Raw genomic sequence first — 27,616 nt, 5'->3', positions numbered from 1 at the left:
TAATAAGGCCAGAGAATGAGAGGGAAGAGGGCAGTAGGGGAGGGATGGCAACAGAATTTTGGAACATGGAAGATAGATGAAATAGTGGGAACTGGGGTCTTTACTTACACTGGCACGAGAGGATCTGGCTGAGGAGGCACAAGGCAGTGAGATGCCAGCAGGCGCTCTGCTCCAGAAGAAGGGTTGCCTTTTTCTTTCTACAAAGGTACATTCCACTCATTCCAAAGAGGATGCTTTTTCTAATTCAAATGAAGGCTGCCTGGTGTCCTGGTAGTAGCTGCCTTAGCAGCGCAGGGGAAAGCTGGAACTTGGGTCTGTTATGGGAGAGGGCAGCACGAAGAAGGTTGATTTACTTGCTGTGTTAGACCTGGGAATGGCTTGGTACTGGAGGAGAGCTGTAACTGAACAGAAGGATGAAAGACTGGAACTGTGAAAGTCTGTAGAATGTCTGAGGCAGTGCTGTCCAGCAGAACTTTGTCAGCTACAGGAATGTTCTGTGATTTGTGCTGTCCAGAATTGTTTTTAATGTTTATTTATTTTTCAGAGAGGGCGAGAGAGAGAGAGAGAGAGAGAGAGCGAGCTAGCGGGGAAGGGGCAGAGAGAGAGGGAGACAGAATCCAGAGAAGGCTCCAGGCTCTGAGCTGTCAGCACAGAGCCTGAAGTGGGGCTCAAACTCATGAACCGTGAGATCATGACCTGAGCCAAAGCCAGACTCTTAACCGACTGAGCCACCCAGGCGCCCCCTAAGGAGCCTAAATTTAAATTTAATCTTATCTTGATTAATTTTAGATGAAATAGCTTCATGTGACTAGTGTGACTGCCATATTGGACACTACAGGTCTTAAGATTTACACCCTCGGGGGCGCCTGGGTGGCTCAGTCGGTTAAGCGGCCGACTTCGGCTCAGGTCACGATCTCGCGGTCCGTGAGTTCGAGCCCCGCATCGGACTCTGTGCTGACAGCTCAGAGCCTGGAGCCTGCTTCAGATTCTGTGTCTCCCTCTCTCTCTGACCCTCCCCCGTTCATGCTCTGTCTCTCCCTGTCTCAAAAATAAATAAACGTTAAAAAAAAAAATTAAAAAAAAAAAAAAAGATTTACACCCTCGGATTCTTGCCCTTAGCTCTGTAGTCGCATGCCTAGCCCTCACTTGCCTTAGCAAAAGCCTGGGGTTTATTCTACGGCGTAGGTAGATTCTCTCAGATTCTCTTCCATAACTCAGCAGCCAAATGTGTATCACTCTTGGCCTCAGCAGAATATTTTCTTGTCATAATACTGTATTTTGATTTAATGAGAGATTGTGACATAGGAGTAATAATAGCAGAGATATTTCTAGTGCTTACTGTGTTCCAGGCACTATCGAAATGCTTTACATGCACTAAATTATTTGATTCTTACAGTAACCCTGTAAAACAGGTACTATTATATCTCATTTTATATATGAGGAAACAGAAGCATAGAAGTTACGGGACTTACTTATTCAATGCCACATAGCTAGCGTGGGTACAGCTGGTTCCAAAGCAAGGCAGTCTGACTGCAGGGTCTGTGCTCTAACCACTAGGCTATACTTCTGAAGGAGGAAATAAATTGATGGGGATTGAAGATGGGAGGATGGTATGGTGGCGGTGATGATATGTGATAGTGGTGGGCAGTGGTAATGTAAGAAATCTGAGTCCTCATTTTCCTTAGTAAGACCTCAATAAATAACATATATAGCTAAGAAGTAAAACAGAACCATATTACTGATATATATGAAGGTAAATAGCAGAAAACCGCTCGAAAGAGTTGGTATGTGGGGACTAAGTCTTGGAGATTGAAAGGAGTGAAATGGGGGATTAATTTTTCGTTACCACTTTTGTAATTCTCTTTGATTTTAAATTATGTATGTGAATTACTGCAATAAAAAATTTACGGAAGAAAAGAATTCACCGGTATTTAATTTGGTAATGAAAGATGATTGTTTTTTGGTTTATACAGATAATGGGATATATTTTAATTGGTAATTATTTATATTCTAATAGCTCAGAGTTTCTCCTTTTAAATGAAGTTTTTCAGTGGTCAGGTCTTGTATCTGTTACAATTATCTAAGAAACATTCTTTATGCCTGGAATGATAATTACTGTTTCATGTACTTTTCTTACTGGTTTTTTTTTTGTTTGTTTCTTACTGTTTTCTTTGTTGATTATTTTTTACATGTTTGTAGGTTATGTAAGACCATCCATAAAACAAAGCATGGTTTTTAAGATTTCACTTTCTAAGTAATCTCTACACCCGATGTGGGGCTTGATCTCACAACCCCGAGATCAAGAGTCCCATGCTCCACCGACTGAGCCAGCCAGTCCTTCCAAAACCTTTTTGAATAAGTTATAAAAAACTGTTTTTATTTTTTGTCTTCATTTTTTAAAATGTGTGTGTGTGTGTATGTGTGTGTGTGTGTGTGTGTGTGTGAGAGAGAGAGAGAGAGAGAGAGAGACAACGCACAGGAGAGGAGGAGGGGCAGAGTGAGAGAAACCCAAACAGGCTCCACGCCAACAGCGCAGATCCAAATGTGGGGCTCGTACTCATAAACCATGGGATCATGACCTGAGCGGAAACGAAGGGTTGGAGGCTTAACTGACTGAGCCACCCAGGCTCCTCTAAAAATTTTTTTAAAGTAAGCTCTCTACACAATGTGGGGCTTGAACTCAGGACCCCGAGATCAAGAGTGGCACGCTTTACTGACTGACCAGCCAGGCACCCCATGATTACAGTTTTTGAGAAATATTTATTTGATATTATTCATGGTGACTGAAGTTAACTTACCATTTTCTTACTGCTCATTGTCTTTTTTATGTAAAATACTTTCTTTCACATAGTATTTTAGCCCTCATTATTCCTCTTCTCCACCACCAATGAAAGTAACTTTTCAGGACAATATTTTAGTTGAATTGACCATTTGAAAAATTATTTAACTCTAACTGGCCTGCTATCACACCTTTCAACAAATTCATTTTTCCTATATTATTTTGATTAACTTTATTCCAGTGTTTGGACCAAACAACTTTGTGGTTCTGATAAGATTATTTTAAAGAATTACATGGGTTATTATTATTTTTTTTCTGTTCTCATCACTACAGTGAATATATTTCTTCTCACTTTTTTCTAATAAAAACAACTTTTGTGAGGGGCGCCTGGCTCAGTCGGTGAAGCATCCAACTTCGGCTCGGGTCATGATCTCGAGGTTTGAGTTTGAGTCCTGCATCGGCTCTGTGCTGACAGCTTGGAGCCTAGAGCCTGCTTTGGATTCTGTGTCTCTGTCTCTCTCTGCCCCTTCCCCGCTCTCTCTCTCTCTCTCTCTCTCTCTCTCTCAAAATAAACATTAATAAAATAAAATAAAATAAGCAACTTTCGTGAATTATAGATTTTATATTATTTAGTGGTTTGTTGTACTTTTAGCAAGAAAACTTTAGTCACGTACAGAAAAATTAACTTATAAATGGCAGTAGACTTTTAGTTGGTATTGTTAGATGTTTTCATAAACTGTCAGAAGTACAAATGATTCAGATATGTAAAGTTTCTATTGTGATTGTGATGTTTCAGCATAATTTAAGATTATTAAAATATATAAATAGGGGCACCTGGGTGGCTCAGTTGGTTAAATGTCCAACTCTTGATTTCAGCTCAGGTCATGATCTCTCAGTTTGGTTAGTTCGAGCCCCACGTCAGGCTCTGTGCTGACCCTGTGGAGCCAGCTAGGGATTATCTGTCTTCCCACTTTGTCTCTCTCTCTGTGCCGCCTCCTCTCGTATTCTGTCTCTCTCAAAGTAAATAAACTTAAAATATATATATATATATATATATATATATATATATATATATATATAAATAAATTGGTAGGTGACATTAATATTTGGGCCTATATAACTAAATCTACTTTCTCAATTATTTATTGACAGATATGTTTAAAGGGTAAAGTACACATATTTAAATACTTAAATATCCAAGCATGTTGCAGAATGGATAAGAAACCAGATTCTCTGGATCTTCCCTCGCTGAGTAAAAGGATGCCCTCCCAGCCTCTCACAGACAGGTAATGTAATATTCTTAATATTCATACAGTCTCATTTCATGATTGCTGTCTTCTCTGTAGGTAAAAGATACAGATTCATCTTGAGTGTACTGAATATATTTAGGTTGATTGGCCCAGGATTAAAATCAACAATTGACTGAAGTGAAATATCACCATCATAGAATTCTGTGATACTAGAATAAATTTGGGATTTTCTCAAAAAACTAAGTATTACTAGTATTTTGGTAGCAAAATGTAAATGTTTGACTTTATATTACAGAAACACTAATTTCGTAGCCCTTGGCAACTGTTAATTTATTATGATAATCCCTCTATTGTACTAACTAGTATTGTAATAACTAGTAGAATTTGATTTGGGGGTGAGACATTTTAGGGTACCTTTCTCCTTTTCTTCATATTCTTTACGTCTGGATTAAAGATGACTTATCACTGATATTCTGTACGACGTTGGTGTTTATCTCCTCGTGAGATTTTGAAATGGTAGATTTGACTATCTGTTTTTGATTCATCCTTTCGGGATGTCTGAAAGATTTTATGAAAATACAATTCCACCAAGTAGTATGGGAAATAATGTGGAATGGGGTGAGACTGCAGAAAGGGAGACTACACTCCTGCCTGAAATGTTTAAAGGTTTGTCATTTTATTTGTGACAAAGTTTAGAGTAATTGGAATGGCAGTATATTAAGTAGTGTTTTTGAATTCCCAAATGGGATGTTTTCTAGAATATTTCTGTTGCCTCAGTAGAATTAAATATTTACACGTTATATTTAATTCCTAAAGATTATTCTGTTTAATATTATGAGTGATAATAAACCAAACAGTTCTATAAAAATTAGGCTTTATTCGTATTGTGATCTCTATTAGTTTGCTTTACGTTTATGTAAAAATGAATTTCCTTTAGTAGTGACATTGATTATATTAATCATTTGTTTATTGTACCAATATCAGTTGAAACAAACACCAAATAGCAGTCAGATGCCTGCTGGCAGGTTCAGGGTATGTTTTGTTGAATGGCCTGTACCTTGGTGTCGGCCCTCATGGAGCCCACAGTCTAGTGGAGAAGGAGCCAGCCAGCAAATGAAGCAAAGAAACCTTAATACACATGCACACATACGACTTCAAATTGTGGCAAGGGCTACAAAGGAGAGGAACATGTTTCAGGAGTGTGGTCAGGGAATGTCGCTTTGGGAAGGTGAGGTTTTAAGTCAAGACTTGAAAGGAGAAAAGCTAGCTGCGTAAAGACTAAGGGAGGAACATTTCAGGCAGAAAGAACGACATGCGCTAAGACCCGAAGTTAGGAAGAAACCTGGTGTGTTAAAGAAACTGAAAGGCCAGCACGGTCGGAGCAGAGTGGCTGAAGAAAAAGACGTCCAAGTTGATTTTGGAGAAGTAGTCAGGCCTCAAGTCACGTGGGGGCTTTGGGGGCTGTGGTGTGCAGAGTTTGAATTTTACTTACAGTGCAGTGGGAAGTCAGCAGACAGTTATGAGCCGCGGAATAACATGATCTGGTTTATATTTAAACAGCTATTTTGGCTTTTGAAAGGAGCGTAGATTGGAAGTAAACAAACGTAGAAGCACAGGGACTAGTTAGGTTGTTGAAGTACTGCCAAGAGATCAAGGGGTCTGGAATAGGGTGGGTGCGGCGGAGATGAAAAGGAGTGGAAAGAACGGAGATATATTTTAGAGATGGTCTCTAGCACTGGTGTCCAATAAAAGTGGAATATAAGCCACATGTGTAATTTTACATTTTCTTGTAATCCATTAAAAAAAAAAAAAAAGCAAAAATGGGGCGCCTGGGTAGGCTCAGTCAGTTAAGCGTCCGACTCTTGATTTCGGCTCAGGTCGTGATCTCACGGTTTGTGAGATCCAGCCCCTCTTGGGATTCTCTCTCCCCCTCTGTCTCTCTCTGTCTGACTCTCTCTCTCTCTCTCTCTCTCTCTCTCTCAAGATAAATACACATAAAAAAAAGTAAAACTGAAACAGGTGAAATTAATTTTAATGTTACTGAACCCAGGATATCCAAAACCCGTAATTACATGTTTCAACATGTAATCCCTATAAAAAATGTAAGGTTTTTCATTCTTTTTCTGTTACATCATTGAAATCTGGTGTGTGTTTTTCATTTATAGCACGTTTGAGTTTAGACTAGCCATATGTCCAGTGCTCAACAGCCATATGATGGTTAGTGGCTACTATATAGGATAGTACAAGTCAATTGAATCTACTTATGAAGCGACTCTTAGGCGTGCTAATTTTCTACTCACAGGCTGTTTTGAACTACTTAGAAAATTCCTGTGTGCACTTTCCACCTCTATGCTTATGCTTTTGTCTCTTTGATTCTTACTACCTAGAATAGCCTTCTGTGCCTTGGCGATTTTGTAAAGTATTTATTCTACATAGATAAGCATTACAGTGGTTAGGTATATCAACTTTTGCAGTCAGGCATAATATACCCGTGAAGCCCTTCTCTGACTCTTGATAACTTCATGTCCTTGTGTCATAATGTCTGTAGTCCTCAGTGTTCTTACATTTGTAAAAAGGGAAATAATCGTATGGATGCTGTCGGGATTAAATTAAATAATGTATATAGAGCACTTAACACGCCTTACCCGTAACAGTTCCTCAACTAATAGCTTATTGTTATCATTGTCAACTATCACAGATACGCATAGATTTTAGTATAGTACACGGATGTATTATTGTGCAGTGGCGTCAGGTGGATTTTGCTTCTAATCATGGTTTAACCTCTTAATTCTTCTTTTGCCTGCATAAGTTGTTTACTGTCTCTGAGCCTATTTCTTTGTTTAAAATGTTAACAATACCCACTTCAAAAGCTTGTTGTGAGAATTAAATGTGTACTCGGCAACTAGTTCAAGACATGATATTCAGTAAGGGTTCTGTTTTTCCCCCCTGGGAGGGTAACTTTTAGAAGTTCTGTTCTCATTTATGAAAAGAAATGATGCATGAATTGCAGAATGTAAGGATTATAAATAAAATACGATGTGTACCTGGCACAGTAGCTAATAAGGACACTCCATAAATGCTAGCAATTATTGCCTCTCTTCATCCTTCTAGACTAAGCTCCAAAGCCACTTTCTTGGGTGAGGCCCTTCCTAACCTTACCAAGGAGAATTAATTGATCACTCTTTTCTCATGTTACTTGATATATTTACCTTTGTCATAGTCTTCAAAATATATAAACACACTTCTCCTCTGGGCTGAGAGCCCTTTGAGGCCAAACATTTGTTTAATTCATCTCCTATCTTTTCAGGCATTCAGCATAGTGTCTGACACTTGGTAATTGCTCACCTGAGTTTATTTAATTTTTTATACATATATAGTTTTAAATCTTTATGTTCCTTTATTGGAGCAAGATTCCTGACCCGTATACACTGATGTAGTACTTACTAAACATGACCTGTGCAGAAATTATACGTGCTATCCATCTAGACAGGTTTTCATTACCCTTTGCCTATCGATGGAATCGTTCCATTTATAAAGTTTCATGCATCAGAAAACTTTGAATTTGACCTGGCTCTCCACGAATTCCTCTCTGAAAAAGTTAAGTGGCATTTAATTTTAGCTATCATCCTTTACAGCATGAAAAAGCTTATGCATTAGGTAGCTTCCCAAAATGTTAGTCTGCGCACAATGGCATTTAGCGGAGCCGAGCCGGTCATTCTTACCCAGATTCACACAGACAGGCCTCGCTTGAGAGCTGTGCGCGAAATAGCTAGTACTTTGAGACGAAAGTACTCCTGAGTTCACCACCAGCACAGACTTCTCTTGAGAGTCTGTCTTCTCGGCCACATCTCATAGTGCCAATGAAGACAGGCCAGCAACCGCCCTTCGTGTAATTCGGCATTAGAGCACCAGGTCTGTCTGACCGCGGTGGCAGGCACTGTGATTATATCCAGGTAAATAAAGGCCCATTTTTAAAAACGCCAATTTGGGATACAAATCAAGGGCACAGCATAATCAGAACTGACTTTTGAGCAATCTGGTACCCCAACTGAGGTGGAAGATTTCAGAAGCTGATGGCAAATCGTACCCATTAATTCAAATCCCTTTCTCAGTCCACACAAGCCCTGAGGTCACCCGGCAAAGTGCATGTCAAAAAATACGGAGTCAGGGTGACCAAGTTTGACAATACATTATATGACTCAAACTTGGAAAGTCATAATGAAATACATCTGTTCTGAGAGAAAAGCATCAAATCCTTTTTGTAGAAATTTAGTTTTATTGTAACAAAGCAACTTGTACACGTTTAACGTTTAAAACTGAGCATCATCTTTCCAATGAGAGAAAAAGATATTTAAAAATAAACAAGAACAAAATTCCAAGAGAATGTCAATTCTAAATAAGATCCTACAGGTTCTGCCGACTCTCCTGGCAAGTGGCAGGGCTCAAATCATCATCAGGAGAGAATTTTGTTGTAAGAGTGTCATCTTCAGCTGCAAGGATGTCTGTTAAACATCACAATTCTAAACCTGCCAGAGCAGAAGCCATGTGGTCAAAGTGCCCGCTCAACCCACCCAAACATCTCACCCTTTGCTCACCTTCTCTAATCCTATTTTTTAAAGTTTTCTTTTTTTTTTTAAACAAGAGAAAGCAGACAGATAACGGTGGTAAATGCTAACTGTCCATATTCAGAGACACAGTGTACTACTCTCTGAGCCCAGTATACAGAGAAAGGAGGGAAACAGCTAGAATTCTATGCACTACTACACAGGGGCCTAAACACCCTCCAGCTTCCAGCAGAGCTAAGGGAGCAGAACGTTTGTCTTTTTTTTCCCCTTTTTTCCCCACAGAACATGGCAGTGCTGATTCCATAAAGTTTTTGTTGAGACGAAATTTTTAAAGGGATAAAAATGAATTTGGAACAGAAAGGGGTAGAGATTCTTTTCCCAGTGTATTCTGCTCAACGTATTCCCCCTCCCCCCCCCCCCAATAAGTAGAGAACCATGGCATAAAGGGAGAGAAAAGAGACTTCAAAACATAAGGCAAACGAGGGGCGCCTGTGTGGCTCAGTCCAACTTGGGCTCGGGTCGTGATCTCACGGTTTGTGGGTTGGAGCCCCGCATCCGGCTCTGCGCGGACAGCTTGGAGACTGGAGCCTGCTTCGGGTGCTGCGTCTCCCCCTCTCTCCACCTGTGGCTCTCACGCTGCGTGTGTCTCTGGCTCTCTCTCTGAAAAACAAACAAACATTTTTAAAAAAAATGAAGTACACAAAAAACAGGGCAAATGAGCACAAGAGGAGGAGAAGGGCGGGGGTGGGGGGGGTGGGGGTGGGGAAGACTGCAAGTTGCTCCCAGAGACTGGAGAAAACTGAAAAAGGAAGGTTGGCATCCATCCGCGTTCCATTAGTCACCTTTGTCGTCATCCGGCTCGCCTTTCTCCCCATCCGGCTCGCCTTTCTCCCCCTTGTCATCATCTTCACCTTCTTCTTCCTCTTCCTTCTTCTCTTCTTCTCCTTCCCCTTTTTCTTCTTTTTCCTCTTCCTCTTCTTCTTCTTCCTCTTCTTCTTCGTCTTCTAATTCTTCATCATCTGTATCAGGAAGCAAGTAGTACTGCAGTGGATTTGGCCAAATATCATCTTTGATGAGCTCGCCTAACTCATCCACGTCTGCATCAGGATGGTTAGTGAACCAGGCGAAAAAGCTCTCAGGTTCTTCATACTTTCTCTTCCTGCTGCCCGTGTCCGGTGCCTGACTTGAACGTTTCATCAGATCCTTTCCAGATTTCCATATGATTTCGGTGGACTTCAAAGATGCGTCACCACTCTCATTCACGTGAAATTCCTTGGAGAGAACTTTATTTTCGAAGTAAGGGTTTTCATCAAAATATAAATCTATTTTGTAACCTGACTGGGTATCTTCAAATTCTGCCACTTCAACTCTTGTCAGATAATGCAGCGCCGCTTCATCCTCCTCCCCAAGCAGCGCAGACACTTGTGGATGGTTGACGAATGTTGTTACCCAAAAATTTGGGATTTTAGCGATCACTTCTGACCTCTTCTGAAAAAACGGTTGGCAGAGTTTGTTGTATTTCTCTTCGATTTTCAGGATCTCCTTGCTGGCTTGTTCATTAAGTATGTCGATTTCACTCTGTATTTCATCTATATGTTCAATCGCTTCTTGCTGTTCTTTTTCTGCGGTCTCGCTGGACCCGTCGTGGTTGGAGTTGAGCTTTTTACCGAGTTCGGCCGCCGGCGCCCACATGGTGCTGCTCCGCGGTCGCGGTCACGGTCGCAGGGAACAGGAGAGAAGGGAAGGCGAAGGGGGCAGGCAGCGGCTTCCCCTCACGCCTCACGCCACACGGGTCACGCGCGCGGGCGCTCGCTCGTTCTCTCTATGCGACCTCCCGGCGTTCAGCCCCCTCCTCCCGGCGCGCGGTCGCTCGGTCTGCCTCGTGGCTCACGAGCGCGCTTCCTGACGACGTCACGGCTTGATGATGGGTGGGGGAGGGGGGGAGTGGGCGGGGCGTCGCGCGGGCCCCGCCCGGCCTTCTGCGTACGGAGGGGAGGAGGCGGCGCACCTATATTGATACATTCCTGGAAAGTGTACGGATCGGCATTTGGGGAAGAAATAAGAGCATCGTGATTAAGATCAGAGACTTCAGTGTTAGATAATCTTGGGATCACATTTAAGCCGCCATTTGCAAATTGCGTGTCATGGAAAAGTTGTTCAATCCCTCCTGGCCTCAGTTTTCTCATTTGCAGAGTGAGACTGCACCACCAACCTGCTAGAGTTTTTACAAGGCGTGTGTGAGGTATTGTCTTTAAAGCACTTAGCTTAATTCCTGGCACATAATAAATGGTCCGTATGGAGTGTATGCAAGGTTGCGCGTATGTAAATTTGCAAATTAAAGCGAAAAATACCTTGCAACCTGGGTGGCATACTGTTGTGTTGTGTAATTACGAAATTTTCAAGGACAGCTCTGCCAAAACAATTGTTTATTCAGTGCTTTGCATGCTTTTTTTTTTTTTTTTGCATTTTCTCTTAATTATCGGATGGGCATTATTTATAAAGCGAAAGCGTATTTTTACAGCTAATGAAGAAGAAACTATGAAGTTAAAAACATATTTCAGTGTTCTATGGTAAAATTTGTTAAAGCAATGAGAAAAATAGAAAGGGCTTTCATTAAGAGTATTTTTTAGCAGGACTCTGCTTTTCTGAATCTCTCAGGAGAAGTAATAGTTTATTGTTAACAATTGACACTTTACAACAGAGCACATGAAGGGAAAATATTACATGAGGGATATGAATAAAATATTTTATCAGATGGTTTCTGATACTTTCCCTTCGTGTCCTTAAGGATGTTAAACATCAAGAGTATATATTCTGTATTATCTAGGGACATTTTAGGTCAAGTCTGTATTGATTTAAGAAGAAAACCCTAATTGTCCTTAGAATTTCTATTTCCATAGTATGGAAGATTTTTATCCAAATAAAAATCATGGCCCTGACTCTGGGATTGGAAGTGATAATGGAGAGAAACGGTTATCTACAACTGAAGTGAGTCTTTTTTATTGCTAATCTATTTTATTTGTAAATTTTGTTAGAGTTTTGAAATACATAGACACTTGTGCACACTTGATTTATTTTGCTTAAAAATACAATCATTATTGCATTTCATGACTTCAGATGAAAAAAGGACATGCACATTTTTAGAAGCAGAACAGGAAAGCTTAACATACTAATTTTTGGTTTGAGAACTGGAGATGTAAAGCAGATACTCTACGCGTCTTATGTGAAATTAAAATAACCTAATCCTTATTCTATGTTTCAAGTGCCTCATTTGTACTTTGTGCTTATTCCTTTCAGCCATCAGATGACGACACAATCAGCCTTCACTCTCAAGTCTCCGAGTCAAATAGAGAACAGACATTAAGAAATGACAGTCACTCAATTGGAAGCAAACCTGATTCTCAGAAAGGTAATTCATATGGGTGCCTGCTATTTTATTTTAATTTTTTTTAATGTTTATTTGTTTTTGAGAGAGAGAGGGAGAGAGAGAGCATGTGCGCGTAAGTGGGGGAGGGGCAGAGAGAGAGACACACACACACACACACACACACACACACAGAATCTGAAGCAGGTCCAGGCTCTGAGCTATCAGCACAGAGCCCGACGTGGGGCTCAAACTCACGGACCTCAAGATCATGACCCAAACTGAAGTCGGATGTTCAACTGACTGAGCCACCCAGGCACCCCTATTTTTATTTCATGTATATTGCCCTTAATCAAAAATGCATTTCGAAAAATTACAATGTCTTTGGCCACCTCTTTTATTGAAAAAATATACTTTTATTCTAAACACTACAGTATGAAAGCATACTGCTTACTATTTATATTTTCTAATAATTACTAATCTATACTTAGACCAGGAGGTGTATGATTTTATTGATCCCAACACAGAAGATGTAGCAGTTCTTGAACAAGGAGATGCACATATTGGATCATATGTCTCTTTCCTTAAGGTAAAGAAAACTTTGAACAAATATTAATAACATACTCTCCTTTATCTCACAAAAGTACACCACACAGATTTAAAATGGTAACTTTCTTTTATGTAAGGGAAAAGAAAAAGGTCCTGAGAAATCTCAGAAAAATGAAGAATTGGGAGATGAAAAAAGGTAAGCATACACGAATCCTCCAGTTGAAATGTAACTTATACACGAAACATTTGTCTGCATTCCTCAATTAAACTGAAGAGGATAGTAAGCATTTAAGCTCAGTGTAGTATATACATCCCCCCACCACCCTGGCTAAGAAGTGTAATAATTCTATTATTACCGAGGACGACTGTACCTTCACATTCATTGCTTCATTTGAGCTATTAAGCAACTCTTGAAAATAAATGATTTTTTTTTTTTTGCATCATTTGGCCAATAAGGATATAGACCTGGAGTTTCAAATGTCTGGAACTGAGATGTTTCAACTCTTTGTCTACTACACTTTCCATTTCATCAGACTGGTTATAGTAATTTTAAGGGTATTTACTTCTGTTTTATGAAAATAATGCACTTGAGATCTTTTCTGTATCATCTTAGGAAATCATGGAGTGTGACCTGCCACATTCAGTCACTCCTTAAAGTTGCTATACAGCTGAAGGAAGGAAGGAAGGAAGGAAGGAAGGAAGGAAGGAAGGAAGGAAGGAACATTTGTCGTATACCTACCATGTACCAGGATCTGTGCTGTGTGCTTTCCCGTGTTTCTTATTTATTTATTTTTAAAGATTTTTATTTTGTTTTAGTAATCTCTATACCCAGTGTGGGCCTCGAACTCATGACCCTGAGATCAAGAGTTGCGTGCTCTTGCAACTGAGCCGGCCAGGTGTCCCAAAGATTATTATATAGTTTTTTAAGTTTTATTTATTTAACCCAACATGGGACTCAAACTCATGGCCCTGAGATCAAGAGTTTCGTGCTCTCCCAGCTGAGCCAGCCAGGTGCCCCTCATGTTTCTTACTTAATCTTCACTAAATCTTGCAGGGTTAATGCTATCCCCATTTTTACAGATGAGGAAGATGAAGCTTGGGAGACTCTAAAGTTTCTTGCCTAGAACCACTTAGATGGCATCCACTAGAACCTATGGTGTGACCCTAGCTGTTTCTGATCTCCAGGCTTTTCTCTTTTCTGTCCATTGTGCTTCCTCCAAATGACCTCATTGGTAACTTTTTAAGCAATCTTGAATTAATCATCTCTGGTACCCCATAAGGAGGTACATTGCTTTGTCTTACACTCTTTATATGTCATTCTTCTCTTACTTTCTCACTTTATCTCCTGAAGATCTTTGCCTAAACTTGAGGGTCACAGTGGCATACAAGATATGGTGAAGATACGGAGTCTTAGGGTTTGATACTGCGTTGTAAATGAAATACCTTTGGGATAAAATCACTGGAGTTTGGAGAACTTATTTAAAAATTCCTTTGTTCTCTTTGATTAAAAATTATGTATTTTAATGAGCATTTTCCTGCAAATTCGCCAGTCTTACTTGGACCTGTTTTGCACTTCCTCTACTTAAACATCTTACATAGAGACTTTTAACGTCACGATGAATAAACTGATAAACTGATAACATTTGATATTTATAAAGACAGGCATATAGGGCTCTGGAGTTCTTATTACACTCAAGACTGAGGAGTATGCGTTGTTAAATTATACATTTCAGAAATTACAAAACGGTAATACAGTTTACTTTGTTAGCCATTTATTAATATCACCAGTATGACACATTTCCTATTGACTAGAGGTTAGGTATGTTTTTATATTCCTTAAATATTCCTTATTTCTTGTTTTAATGTTTCAAGTACAAGGACATTAGGATTTTAGCTTTCAGTTGATATTAAAAACGAACAAACGGTTTCTGCTTCTGGAAGCTGGCATAAAATGTCATCTGCCTTACTTTCTGGATAACCATGTTTGTGTCACCTTTCAGACTTGGGAAAGAACAGTTACTTGCAGAGGAAGAGGATGATGATTTGAAGGAAGTAACTGATTTGAGGAAAATAGCCGCTCAGTTATTGCAGCAAGAGCAGAAGAACAGGTATTTTTTTCAGTAATGAGATTCAAATAGGCAGACGTTATAATCCTCAAATGATTATTCAAAGATTATCAAATGAAGTTTCCAGTAAACAATAGGACCATTTAAGATCTGTGTCAAGGGGCTATTAAAAGACACTAGGAAATACTTAGGAGAGAAGCGTCCAGTTACACCCACAATTAACAAATGGTTTATACCCACATAGTCATTTTATTTAACTACTGTGTAGGTGTCTCTTTTTTAGTCCTGTGTGCTAAATAATAGTAACTGATTTATTTGTTGGTATTCATTTTAGCTCACAATAGCCTTAGAGACGTTATAAGCATTTTTCCCCGTGTCATGTGTGTGTAGTATGCTTTTTATGAAATTCCAGATTACTTGGGATATGCGTAAACTCCTTAGAATTGAATGGACTTACATAATTGTTGATTAAATCAGCATTATGGTTTGAAGGTCACAGGTTCACTTTGGTCTGCTTCTTGGTCAGGGAGGGTTTCTCCCTCTGGCTGGACTTTCTCCAGATACACGTGCCGTTGGCCATAAGAAAGACATTATATGAAGGAGTATGAAATGAGTGCGAGTCCCTTTTTAATTACAGAAGTTCTGCGTGCTGCTCAGGGTCAGCTCTTCGTGCATCTGCATGATTTAGTTTAGTTTTGAAATGATAAAGAAGATCTGAGTGGTTTTTTGCTTTGAGAAAATTAAAAGGATAATTTTGGTACATTTATTAGTGTGGGTAACTAATGAGTATTTGGTTTTTCTTAATCAAAACAATAAATATTTGTGGCTCACGTGACCGTGTTTTAGGATGTATACTGGCATTTGCTTAGATAGGCTGAGCATATGAGATATACTGGCATTTGCTTAGATAGGCTGAGAATAATGGCTGTTAAGACTTAGCAAATTGCAGATGTGTGGTTTTAAGGGCCACTATGTTTTTTAAAATAATTACTAAATATTTTTTGTGCGTGTGTGCAGCTACTACATTTATAGAATTAAAAACCATACTAGAAAATATCACTCATCCTTATTCCTTCTATATCTAATGTATCCTCATTCCCAGTTCATGTTTTTCTTTTACCATAACTTTCTATCACCCTTTTCTGTGAAATTTATTTTCTAATCTCTTCCTATGATTCATTTCTAATGGGCCTCTTTTGATACTAGCTACTTGTGAGTGCTAGTGTATGTTTTTCCCCTTCCAGTATAATCCGAGTATTGATCTCCCCCATGGTTTAAGAGGTTTGTTGAAGCAAGCCATCACCTGCTCTGTGTAGCTGAAGAAATAAGTTGAGTTTCTATCTTTTGTACCTGGCGGGTGAAATAATTGTATTTATCATTATGAGCAGATAATATTGATTTTGAAAGAACCCACGACAGTATTTCTCTGATTGTGTGAAGAATAGCACCAGAGTACATAATTTTAGATTTTAACATCGTCCTATATATCATTTCTATATTTTCCAGTTTTCTACTACTGTATTAGTTTTTAATCTATTCCTATGACTTGAATTATTCTTTTTAGCATAGAAACAACATCAAATGATGTTTCCTAGGGTTTTTTTGTGTGATAGTTTTGTGATCTGTACAAAATAGCACCTAGCACTGTGCCTTGTACATGGTAGGTACTCAGTAATATTATTAGTTAACTGATTGCTGGAAGATGAGGTAAACAAATGTAAAGCTAATAGGAACTATTAATTTAGTAGTGATGTCCTTTCTAAATAACTTATTTTTTTAGATGTGTGCAAAAGCAATTTATGTCTGATGTTTCTCTTCATCTCCCTTTTCAGATGTTAACACATAGGAGTACAGATTTTTTAAAGATAAACGTTAATATGCAGTGACATTAATGTAATAATTATGTCTAGCTTTGGAAGGCATTAAAATATTTATCATATCTGGTCATAATGTAAGGAACACATTTTACTTTTGAAATGTATAATTTATAAACAATTTTAATTAGATCCTTGGCCAGTTCTGTTAAATTGATCTCAGAATTTTTTTATGCTAACTCTAGCATTTTCTCCACTAAATAATCTCTTCCCTTTTTCTAAAGTATGTTGCTATTGCTCACATCTCTTAGGTATAGATAATTAAAATTTTTGTTTACTATTACAATACTTGAATTGGAGTGAGTCCAAGAAAATCAGAAGTAATCTTCTATAAGGATATATCCATCCCTTAGAGGATTTGATGTTATTTACACCTTCTCTGGTTGTAGATTTCTCTTCCATACTGCATTGTAGATTCCAACTTTATTCATAAAGAATCTGAAATGCTATTTAAAATTGCAGATCAACCAGGAGTTATAATATGTCTCTTTAGGTTGTAACACAGTCGTTGCAATGTTTTTGTTTGTTGTTTGTCACGATTTAAAATAATTTATTTAGAGTAAGGTTACCCTCGCATATCAGGAAGTACCACCTCGGACTCCTGTTTTGACCGTATACGACTTAGAAGTTCTTTAGCTAGCTACTAGTTGAAGGTAAATGCAGTGGTAGCTCTGAGCTGAAAGAAGCCGTGTGTGCACTCCCAAACGAGAGGCTGTTAAAAAGCTGCTTAGGTTGGGTTCAGCGATGATTTTCTTAAAGCAACTTTGCCAGTTGTTTAGTTCCTGCTACTTTTAAAAATGTCTTTTATTCATTACGCATGTTTATACTAATACTAGGTGGATGAAGCTACCCTAGGAAAATAACAAGAGGGTATTGCACAGAATTAATAGTCAAAAAGAGTGGGAAAGGAGATCGAATAGACTATCAAGTAGATAACTGGTACGTGTTCAAAGTCTGAAGCCTAGTTTTTAGAAGACTGTTTCCTCTCTGAATTGCATAGGTTAAGCTACTTTGTGTTGGCAGTTTACTGTTGAGTTTTTAGAAGCTCATCTTTATCCCCCTTATCAAAATACTGGATTATTTCTACTTGTATTTGAGTGTATTGAAGTCCCTCTGAATCAGTGAAGCTGTCCATATTAAAATAGCTATTCTGCAAGTGTTTAAAAAATGTTTTAATTTATTTTTGAGAGAGAGAGAGAGAGAGAGAGAGAGAGACAGAGTGTGAGCAGGGGAGGGGCAGAGGGCGAAGGAGACACAGAATCTGAAGCAGGCTCCAGGCTCTGAGCTGTGAGCACAGAGCCTGATGCAGGGCTCAAACTCACAAACCATTAGATCATGGCCTGAGCTGAAGTTGGACGCTTAATCTACTGAGGCATCCAGGCGCCCCTATTCTGCAAGTTTTCAACATTCGCTGTAATTTGGGAAATTAAAAAAAAATACTATTGTCTTAAAAATTACCTTAATGTTCTACCCTAAATTATTTAGCTAATTCTTCAAATTTCCACCAATCCTTCTTATCTATCTTATTATTAGAGAGGTGGCTACTGTTATTTTTCTTACACAGATTTTCTTATTATGTGGCTTTATAATAAGTTGACGTTTAGCTGGCTCCTTAGAATTTGCTTGGTTATCATCCTAGAGAAAGGATTACAATATGTGTGGGTCTTTTGCAATGAATAGCTTCAGTTGACCGGTTCCCATTGCATGTTCATTCCTCTTAACTTGTATGCTATTTTCTATTATATCTTTCTTTTTAATAATTATGTTATTTGCTGTTAAGTGTGTCCTGAGAGTTTTCACTTATTGTGTAAAGATGTACTTCTGAGTACTATGTGATATGGCTGAATAAAAAAAAAAAAGCAATTTTGAAACGTTCTATTGATGTATAACTAAGGATCATGGAAAGGAAAATCAGATTTTGAGAAGTTCATTACTTTGGTTTGGAATTTTGAAATTATGTACATAACCAATTTCATGGGATTTTTTTTTCTGACCATACAAGTAGTCCAGTGTTAACCTCTAGCTTATTATAACTAATTAAGTAGTTCTCTCAACCCTTGAAATCCATCCATTCTTTCTTTTCTATTTGCTTTACTAATGACTTCCCTGTCCTCTCCCCCTAATCTTACCCCTTCCGTCTTTTGGTTTGGGTGATGTACGGGAGATGTGAATACAGACGGAGGCGTTTATGTTCTAGAGCATCGCTCAGTGAAAACCTCTTCCAGAGGACCAGAGCAGCAGGGCATGCATCAGGGTGTCTATAGAGTTTGTGGAAGCCTTAAGTGTTAAGGGGCCAGGTGGGTACAGCTGAATTTTATAGTCTTTTACTTAAAACATAGTACTGGTAACTGGATTAGGGAAATGTGTTAATAATCTAGAATAGATATTTAGATAAAGCAGATGTTTATTATTATTATTATTTTTCAATGTTTATTTATTTTTGAGAGAGAGACAGACAGAACATGAGCAGGGGAGGGGCAGAGAGAGGGAGACACAGAATCCGAAGCAGGCTCCAGGCTCTGAGCTGTCAGCACAGAGCCCGACGCGGGACTCGAACTCGTGAACCGGGAGGTCACGACGTGAGCTGAAGTTGGACAGCTTAACTGGCTGAGCTACCCAGGCGCCCCAAGCAGAGGTTTATTTTGACCTTTAATATCACAGAGTAAAACATTAAAGATCCACGTACAAACAAACATTTACATAGGAGAATTCTTAAGTGTATGAAATACATTTTATAGGTAAGTAGGTCTCAACTGTTTTTTTCTTTCTCCTCCAGTATGACTCATATGCATCAGTGATCACAATGCTAGTAAGTGTGGTTTGAGGAGAATTCAGAATTTACTGTAGTGAGGGCATAGTAATATGATCCCCCCCCCCTTTCGCCCCCCCCCCGCAATAATTCTGACACTCACCCCTCAGGATAGTTCACACTGTTATATCTCTTTTTTAAAAATCACTCTTTAAAAAAGTATTTCTTCTTAATAGTCTTGGGTATTTTTTTACCCTGATTCTTCTGCATTTGGGGATTAAGTGCAATTTTAGTTACATGCCCATACTAAGAAGAATAAAGATGCCATTAATCTCGAAATTCTTTGGTGCAAAGCTACACTCCTTTGCCTGTGTTCCTTGTCCTTTGCCTCTCATGTGACTTTCCCCAGGGGAGCTTTAATACATCCAAGCTAGTGAGGAACGCGGGGTCATAGAAATTGGCTTCTTTATGTCAACCATCTTTCTATAGTTACCAACTTATCTTTAGCTTATGATATATTTTAGTAGTTAATATGTAGTTTTAATTTTTAAGTGTTTTCTCCTGTATATTTTGATAGTTGACCTCCAAAAAGTTTTGAATAAAAGATGTATTTTATTCTTTATTAGACTAAACTTTAAAATTGAAAAGTTACATTTATATCTATGGTCACTAGATAAATATTAAGAACTATTAAATATGTTGGTGACTTATGCTAAAGAAATATATTAATTCATTACTTTTGACTTTGAGAATAATATTTAGAATTCTATAAAATTATGGACAAATAGTTCTCTCATATAGTGCTTTATCATTCTTTTTCTTTTTTGTTTTCTTCAAATACCATTTCATTTGGGTATTAAAAATGTAATAAACTTGTGTTTTTTTTTTTTTTAAGAATGGAACTTCAACATGGCTTTGCCTTTAGAATTAAGATGTATTTGGCTTTTAGCAAAATAGTCATCTGTTACATCAATATAACTCGTGTCATTTGCTGTGCTGGGAAAATGAAATCAATCATGATGGTACCTAAACAACCTGCATCTGTTTATCTTCTGTCTCGGCCAAAAGTTAGATACGTAGGGCAATAGCATGGTTAGAAGATCCCCAAACTTAAAGAAAGGGTTTATGAAAGAAGATGCATGGAACAGTCGGTGAGCTTCATTCCCTAGTAATACCCAGTGCGCTTATAGGCATTAGATCGAAATAATATTTAACGTTGTTTTCTAGCAGAGATCTTCATGGACCAGATGCAGTTTATTAGGGAGATCTTTTCTATCGTGTGCCAAAAAAAAAAGAAGACTTTTCGATGTATTTTGAAATTAACGTATTGCTTTACTTCTAGGATTCTTAACCATTCAACTTCTGTCCCAAGAAACAAGCCAAAACAAACTGTGGAATGCGAAAAGAGGTATATAAATATCTTAGTCCTTATATTTAGTATTGTATAATGAAACTCGATTCTCTAACAGTGATGTTCCCATGTGTGGGCTTTAATTGAATAAATGATATAGATTTAATATAACTAGATAACTTAATGGGGAAATGTGTTTACAGCACGAGTTGAATTTACTTTTGATATAAACGAATCCAAAAATATTTATTTGATCTATTTTGTGCTCATACCTGCATTCTGTCTTGGTGATAGAATCGTTTATTCATTTATTAATTCAGCAAACCATTTATTGGATTACTATTACTGCCAGGAATAATGTTTTTCTTCATCATTGTGTTTATTCTCTGTTACTGTTCACTTTTTCGTTTCATTTTAATTGGGTTTTACTAAATTCTTCTACATAAATACAGGGTCTAAGTTAATCTATATGAATTCCACAGAACTAGAAGACTTTGAAAGTTTCGATTTATTCTTTATGGTGGTTTGAAAATTTGCATCAGGCTCAACTCCTGGGTCATTCCCCCAGGAGTGTAGAGGTCCAAGGCTAGGGGTAGGCTGAGTATTAAAATACAGAGAGAGGGGCACCTGGGTGGCTCAGTCGGTTAAGCGTCCGACTTCGGCTCAGGTCATGATCTCACGGTCCGTGAGTTCGAGCCCCGCGTCGGGCTCTGTGCTGACAGCTCAGAGCCTGGAGCCCATTTCAGATTCTGTGTCTCCCTCTCTCTCTGCCCCTCCCCTGTTCATGCTCTGTCTCTCTCTGTCTCAAAAATAAATAAACATTAAAAAAAATTAAAAAAAAAATACAGAGAGAGCGAACATTTCTTGAATGCTTGTTATATGCAAACTGTTCTGATGTGTTAGATGTCTTCTCTCATTTAATCCTCTTTGTGAAGTTCGTTACTGTTGTTACCCCATTTTGTAGGGGAGAAAACTGAGGCTCAGAAATTACCATAATTTGCTCAAGGTCACACAGCTAGTAAGTGGTACAGTGAAGATTCAAGCCCAGGTTGTCTGGTTCCAGAACCCCTCATCGTAAGATATGGTAACAGCATTCAGCTTCCTCGAGGTTCACACATCCCACTGATAACTTTTCCTGGATACCTCACGGTCTAAAGTGAACTTACTTTTTCCTGACGTGACTGCTTCTCATAGGGTTAGCCTGAATGAATGTGTCACTACTTAGTCACCCAAGCCAGCAACTTTGAAATCATCGGAAACTTCTCTCTGTTAGGCACCCCTCCCAATCTAGTCAGTCATCTAGTCAATCACAGAAAATTCTAGCTCCTTAACATCACTTGCATCTTTCCCAACCTCTCCATTCCTAGCACAGTGGTGTTGGTTTAGGCCCCATCCTTTTCCTCCTGGATTACTGCAGCAGTCACCAGTCATCTCTTTTCTTCACGTTTGCCTACCTTTAAATTTGTCTTCTGCACTGATGTAAAGAGTGATGGCTCTAAAACCATCTAACTGTGTGCCTCCCATTTATTATTTTCTACTGGTTCTTTGTAACTTTCAGGAGAAAGCTGAAAATGTTTGACTTAACCTGTAAGATTGAAGTGAGTTTCTGCCTACCTCAAGAACCTTATCATGTGCTTTCCCACTGGCAATTTTGCCGTTTGGAAGGGTGCTTTTTCTTCTTTATTCTAGCATGGTTTCATATATCTGTGTTCTATATCCTGGTTTCTCTACTGGGATCGCCCTTCTTTTTTTCACTTGGGCTTTCAGAATTCTGAGTTCAAGTGTGAGATGACTGTTTTTTAAGTTCGTTTATTGATTTATTTATTTAGAGAGCATGAGTGATCTGGGGAGGGGTAGAAAGAGAGGGAGAGAGAGAATCCCAAGCGGGCCCCATGCCCAGTGCCAAGCCCACCGCGGGGATTGATCTCACAACTGTGACATCATGACCTGAGCCAAAATCAAGAACTGGACGCTTAACTGACTGAGCCACCCAGGCACCCCTAAGATGACTTTTTATACTCCAGTCTAGAAACTTTCCTCTACTCAAATTTCATTAATTGGATTTAACCCACTCCCTCCCTTTTTGAAAACTGGTTGTGTTTTCTTACATGTTTGCTCTCGTAAAGTTTGTGTTATCACTTTCCCTGTCACTTCCTTTCATTCCCATCTTAAGCTTCCTCCCCAGGTTCCTAACATTCTCTTGAGAAAGCCCCAGTTACTCAGACCTCAAAATTGTGATGTATAATCCTGGCCTCTCCTTCATAGAACTGTTACTTCTACTTTCCTCATCTTCAAAACACTCAATATTTTCTTTTTTTCTTTTAATTTTTTTTTAACGTTTTATTTATTTTTGAGACAGAGAGAGACAGAGCATGAACGGGGGAGGGGCAGAGAGAGAGGGAGACACAGAATCGGAATCAGGCTCCAGGCTCTGAGCCGTCAGCCCAGAGCCCGAGGCGGAGCTTGAACTCACGGACCGCGAGATCGTGACCTGAGCCGAAGTAGGACGCTTAACTGACTGAGCCACCCAGGCGGCCCTCAATATTTTTTTTAAGAACAAAAAATAATTTAAATTTGTTCCTGATTATAAGATTAGTGTAGCTTTTTTGTTGAAAAATTATGAAATTTAGCAAACACATAAACAAACAGCACCTATTGTCCATCTCTCTAGAGATGACAAGCTATAGTACTTTGGTATTTTTCCCTTGAGGCCCTTTTTTCATCTGTGTGTGCGTGTGTACACAGAGTTGTATGACCCGGTGCCTATTGAGCACCTCTACTTAGATGTATCATAGGCATATGAAACTTAATTTTCCAAAACCACACTCTTAATCTCCCTCCTTGTACCTCTTAAACTTGGTTTTCCTGTATTTTTTTTCCCATTTCTGAAAATGTCAACTCATCCTTGTAGTTACTCATCTCAAAAACCTCAGAGTCAACCTCGTCACTTTCTTTCACACACCCTATCTAATCCACGAGCAAATCTTGTTGATGCTACCTTCAAAATATACCCTGAATCCGATCACATCTTGTCACCTCCACACCTACCACCCTAGCCCTGGCCTTCTCTTACTTCATTTATTACAGTAGCTTCCTAACAGTTCTCCCGCCCTTGCTTTCCTTTAGCCTGTTTTTCAAAAAAGCATCAGATCGGTATTTTTTCAAATGTAAGTCAGATCACGTCACCCTTCAGAAGTAATTCTTTAATGACTTTCCATCTCATTGAGAATAAAAACCAGAGCCCTTTGAGGACTCGGAAACCTCTAACATCATCTGGCTCCCTGTTGTCTTCCTCTCTTGCCTCGGTCTTCCTAGTTAGTTAGTTCTTCTCTAGCTCTACTGGCCTCCTTGTTGAATCTCAATATACCAGGCATTTTCCACTCCTTCAAGGCTTTTGCCTCTGCCTGGAATGATTCCCCCCCAGGTAACCGTATAAGCCCTATGCTCTGCCGTCAGGTTTCTGCAGCAGCAGCAAGGGGTTCCCTGAACAACTTAAGTAAAAGACCATGCCTCTCCCACTTCTGTCTCTTTATCCATATCTCGGGTTTATTTTTTTCCACAGAACCCTATGACGTTCTAAATTTATACTTTTTTACTATCTGGCATCCTGAATGTGTATTGCTTTATTTGTTCATTGTTTGTCTTCACTACCCCACCGCCCCCTTGGCACACTTCAGTGTCAGTCAGCTTTATCAGTTGTTAGAGAAGACTATTGAAATCTCCAGCACAAATCGGGGATTTGTCTTTGAAGTCCTATCATTTTTCCTTCATATGTTCTGAGGCTTTTATTAGCTGCATAAATGTTTAGGGTGAGTTTATACGTTGGTCATTATGAAATGGCATTTTTTATATCTCTGGTAATGTTCTTTGCTCTGAAGTCTACTTTTCTGATATTATATAGTCATCTCAGCACATGATACATCTTTCTCCATCCTTTTATTTTTTTGAATTTTTAAAAAATGTTTATTTATTTCTGAGACAGAGAGAGACAGAGCATGAGTGGGGGAGGGGCAGAGAGAGAGGGAGACACAGAATCCGAAGCAGGCTCCAGGCTCTGAGCTGTCAGCACAGAGCCCGACGCGGGGCTCGAACTCACAGACCTTGAGATCATGACCTGAGCTGGAGTCGGTCGCTCAACCGACTGAGTCACCCAGGCGCCCCTACCATCCTTTTATTTTTAACCTATTTGTGTTTTTGTGAAGACAGTGGGTTTCTTATAGTTAGCATATGGTGGCACCTTCCTTTTTTATCTAATCTGACAGTCTGAATTTTAATGGCAGCGTTAATATTGCTCATATTTAATGGAATTATTGGTATTAATGGATTTAAATCTATCATCTTGTAATGTGTTTAATTTTTGTCTTATCTATTCTTTGTAGCCATCTTTCTTCTTTTTCTCTTGTCTTTTAAATTTTATTTGAAAATTCCTCTTTCTCTCCTTCATGGGCTTATTAGCTATAACTCTTGGTTATCATACGTTAGTTATTATTTTGGGGGTTACAGTATAGTATTTGAACATCTCACAGTCTATCTCCCAAGTGCTATTAGGCCATTTCATACATTGCATGACTTCACAACAGAATCCTATTTCTTCCCTTCTGGCCTCTGTGGTGTTGCGGCTACACATTTGACTTCTATACATGTCATAAGCCCCATAATACATTGTCATACTTTTGCTTTAAATAGTCAGTTACTTCTTTAAGGACATTTAAATAATCAGAATAATGCCTTTTATCCTTACTCCCTTCGTCACCATCTCTAGTGCCCCGTGTTCCTTTGTGTTTCCATAGTGTCATTTTCTTCGCACTTGAAAGAGATGTTGTACTTGTCATCTCTTGAACTTTGATTTTTATCTATTTTATGTCCATCACGTCTGTACTTAACATGTTTAGTCTTTTCCTCGAGCTTCCTGAACATTACCTGATTGAATTTTTGGTCGAACCGTGAACTTCACCTTCTTGGGTGCTGGATCTTACCGCGTTGCTGTAAATATTCTGGAACTTTGTTCTCGGATGTGGTTAAATTACTTGACAACGATTTGATATTTTGGGGACTTGGTTTTTATGACTTGTTACGTGGAATCAGTGTGACATTTAGTCTAGGGCCAGGTTTGGCCCCCTCATGGGGCAAGACTTTCTTAGTACTCTGGCTGGTGCTCCATCAACTATATGCTTTTCCGGTCTGGCTTGTGGGAACCCGTATTGCTTGTAGTCCTCTGTGAGTCTGAGAACTATTCTGTCGAATCTTTCTGGTGATTCATTCTTTTGCCTAGTATAAGATCAGTGATCAGTACTCAGCTGAAAATTTGAAGATTTTGAAATTTGAAAATTTGAAGAAAATTTGTGAGAGTTCGTAAGTTCTTTCTCTGCGTGTTGCTCTTTTCTTTATTACTTTGTCCTGTTAATTCCATCTACCTCTTTCACTCTGGGTCCCAGCTCGGTTTCCTTAATTCACGGATACCCTTGGGCCGTGCTTTGGTTCCTCGTCTGTGGGCTGAAGCCTGAAGCCTGGAAGCTCTCTTTCTGCAGCAACCTGGCACAGTTGTGGGGTTTGACTTGTTTGTTAGCCGTCTGTCCAGGAAAAAAAAAAATGTCTTTTTTTTTTTTTTTTTGGCCTTGCCTGATATTCAGGATCTTGGAAGGTAGAATTTTATATATCTTGTCTGTTCTTTTAGTGTTTTTAGTCAGGGAATAAATCTGATCACTGTTACTTCTGTCTTGGCCAGACACAAAGTATAATTCCTACATTTTGTGTGTTCTGTCAATATTTAGTTTGCTTCTTCATATACCTTGTCTGTCCCAATGTGTAAAAACTTCTACTGCCCATATTTTTCATGTGCTTGTGATGTTATCTTTATTTATATTTAAATCTTTTAGTCATTAATTTGGTATTTGATAAAAAGTAAGGTATCTGGTGTTTTTTTTTTTCCTCTCTTGCTCCCTCTCTCCTTTTTTCACGCCCTCTCCTCCTCCCCTTCTGTTTTTCTTTCTTTCTGTGTGTATTTTATAATTGGTTAACCAGTTGTCTCAACACTATTTGCTACATAACCTATCATTTCTACGGTGATTGTAAATTTCATATTTTTAAATCAAAAGTTGTTATATTTGTGGTCCTGTACTTGTCTTCCCCTGGAAAATCTGGATCTAGTAGTATTTAATTACTCTAATTTAATAGAATATATGTAATTTCCTAGTAAGGAAGTCCCTTTTATTACATAACTTTTCTCTTCCTGATCATCTGTTCTTCCAAATCAACTTGGAAATTCTTTTATCACATTTCTTTATTTAAAAAAAAATTTAATGTTTACTTTTGAGAGAGAGACAGAGACAGAGACAGAGCACAAGTGGGAGAGAGACAGAGAGAGAGAGAAAGGGAGAGGGAGACACAGAATCCGAAGCAAGCTCCAGGCTCTGAGCTGTCAGCACAAAGCCTGTCGCGGGGCTCGAACTTGTGAACCACGAGATCATGACTTGAGCCAAAGTCAGACCCTTAAACCACCGAGCCACCTAAGCGCCCCTATTGCATTTCTAATACAAGCCCCAAAATACTTTCTGGTTTTTTATTATAGTTCATTTCAGGTGTCCATTAATTTGAAGTAAAAGTTACACCTATAATAGTCTTTCTGTCTAAGAACTTTCCAATTATTCAAGTTCCTTACTAGACATTGGTAGTTTTTTTTTTTTCCATGTAGGTCTTATGCATGTTTAAGTTCAGTTTCTTCCATATTTTTGCTTTTCCTTCCTTTTATGAATGAGTTTTTTCCTAATATATTTTATAGCTTGTTATAATTGATATATGAGAAGGCTATTAACTTTTGTATATTTTTTATAACTGGTAACATTCTCTTAGTAAGAATAGATTTTACCTCCTTTGGCTAATTATGTTTTCTATAAATTTTGAAAATTTATTTCTTTCTCTCTAATTTTTACATGTTTCTTTTCTAACTGTACTATAGAGAAGTTCTATAGCAGTGTTGAATAATAATAGCTCTTGTGGGAATTTTGTTTGTGTATTTTTTCCAAAGGAACTTCTTGTTCAGAGTGGCTACCTAACAACAGCATGTGTGGTT

At 38.6% G+C, this 27,616-nt stretch overlaps 2 protein-coding genes across 2 annotated transcripts in view; one reads left to right on the top strand and one right to left on the bottom strand.

Moving 5' to 3' along the window:
* LRCH2 (leucine rich repeats and calponin homology domain containing 2) overlaps positions 1-27,616 on the top strand; it is a 107,328-nt gene that overhangs the window by 42,290 nt on the left and 37,422 nt on the right. Inside the window, exons 6-12 of the mRNA XM_030306154.1 lie at positions 3,932-4,065; positions 11,495-11,582; positions 11,892-12,003; positions 12,450-12,547; positions 12,645-12,703; positions 14,508-14,615; positions 20,539-20,604. Coding sequence (XP_030162014.1) covers positions 3,932-4,065; positions 11,495-11,582; positions 11,892-12,003; positions 12,450-12,547; positions 12,645-12,703; positions 14,508-14,615; positions 20,539-20,604 — 665 coding nt within the window. The remainder of the gene's footprint in view (positions 1-3,931; positions 4,066-11,494; positions 11,583-11,891; positions 12,004-12,449; positions 12,548-12,644; positions 12,704-14,507; positions 14,616-20,538; positions 20,605-27,616) is intronic.
* LOC115507706 (protein SET-like) lies at positions 9,429-10,286 on the bottom strand. Its single transcript, XM_032592234.1, has one exon. It carries the CDS (start codon positions 10,284-10,286, stop codon positions 9,429-9,431), a length of 858 nt encoding a protein of 285 aa, XP_032448125.1.

Source organism: Lynx canadensis, chromosome X, assembly GCF_007474595.2.
Source record: "Lynx canadensis isolate LIC74 chromosome X, mLynCan4.pri.v2, whole genome shotgun sequence".
Taxonomy (NCBI): domain Eukaryota; kingdom Metazoa; phylum Chordata; class Mammalia; order Carnivora; family Felidae; genus Lynx; species Lynx canadensis.
The sequence above is the reverse complement of the archived record's forward strand: the minus strand, read 5'-3'. Positions and strand labels throughout refer to the sequence as shown.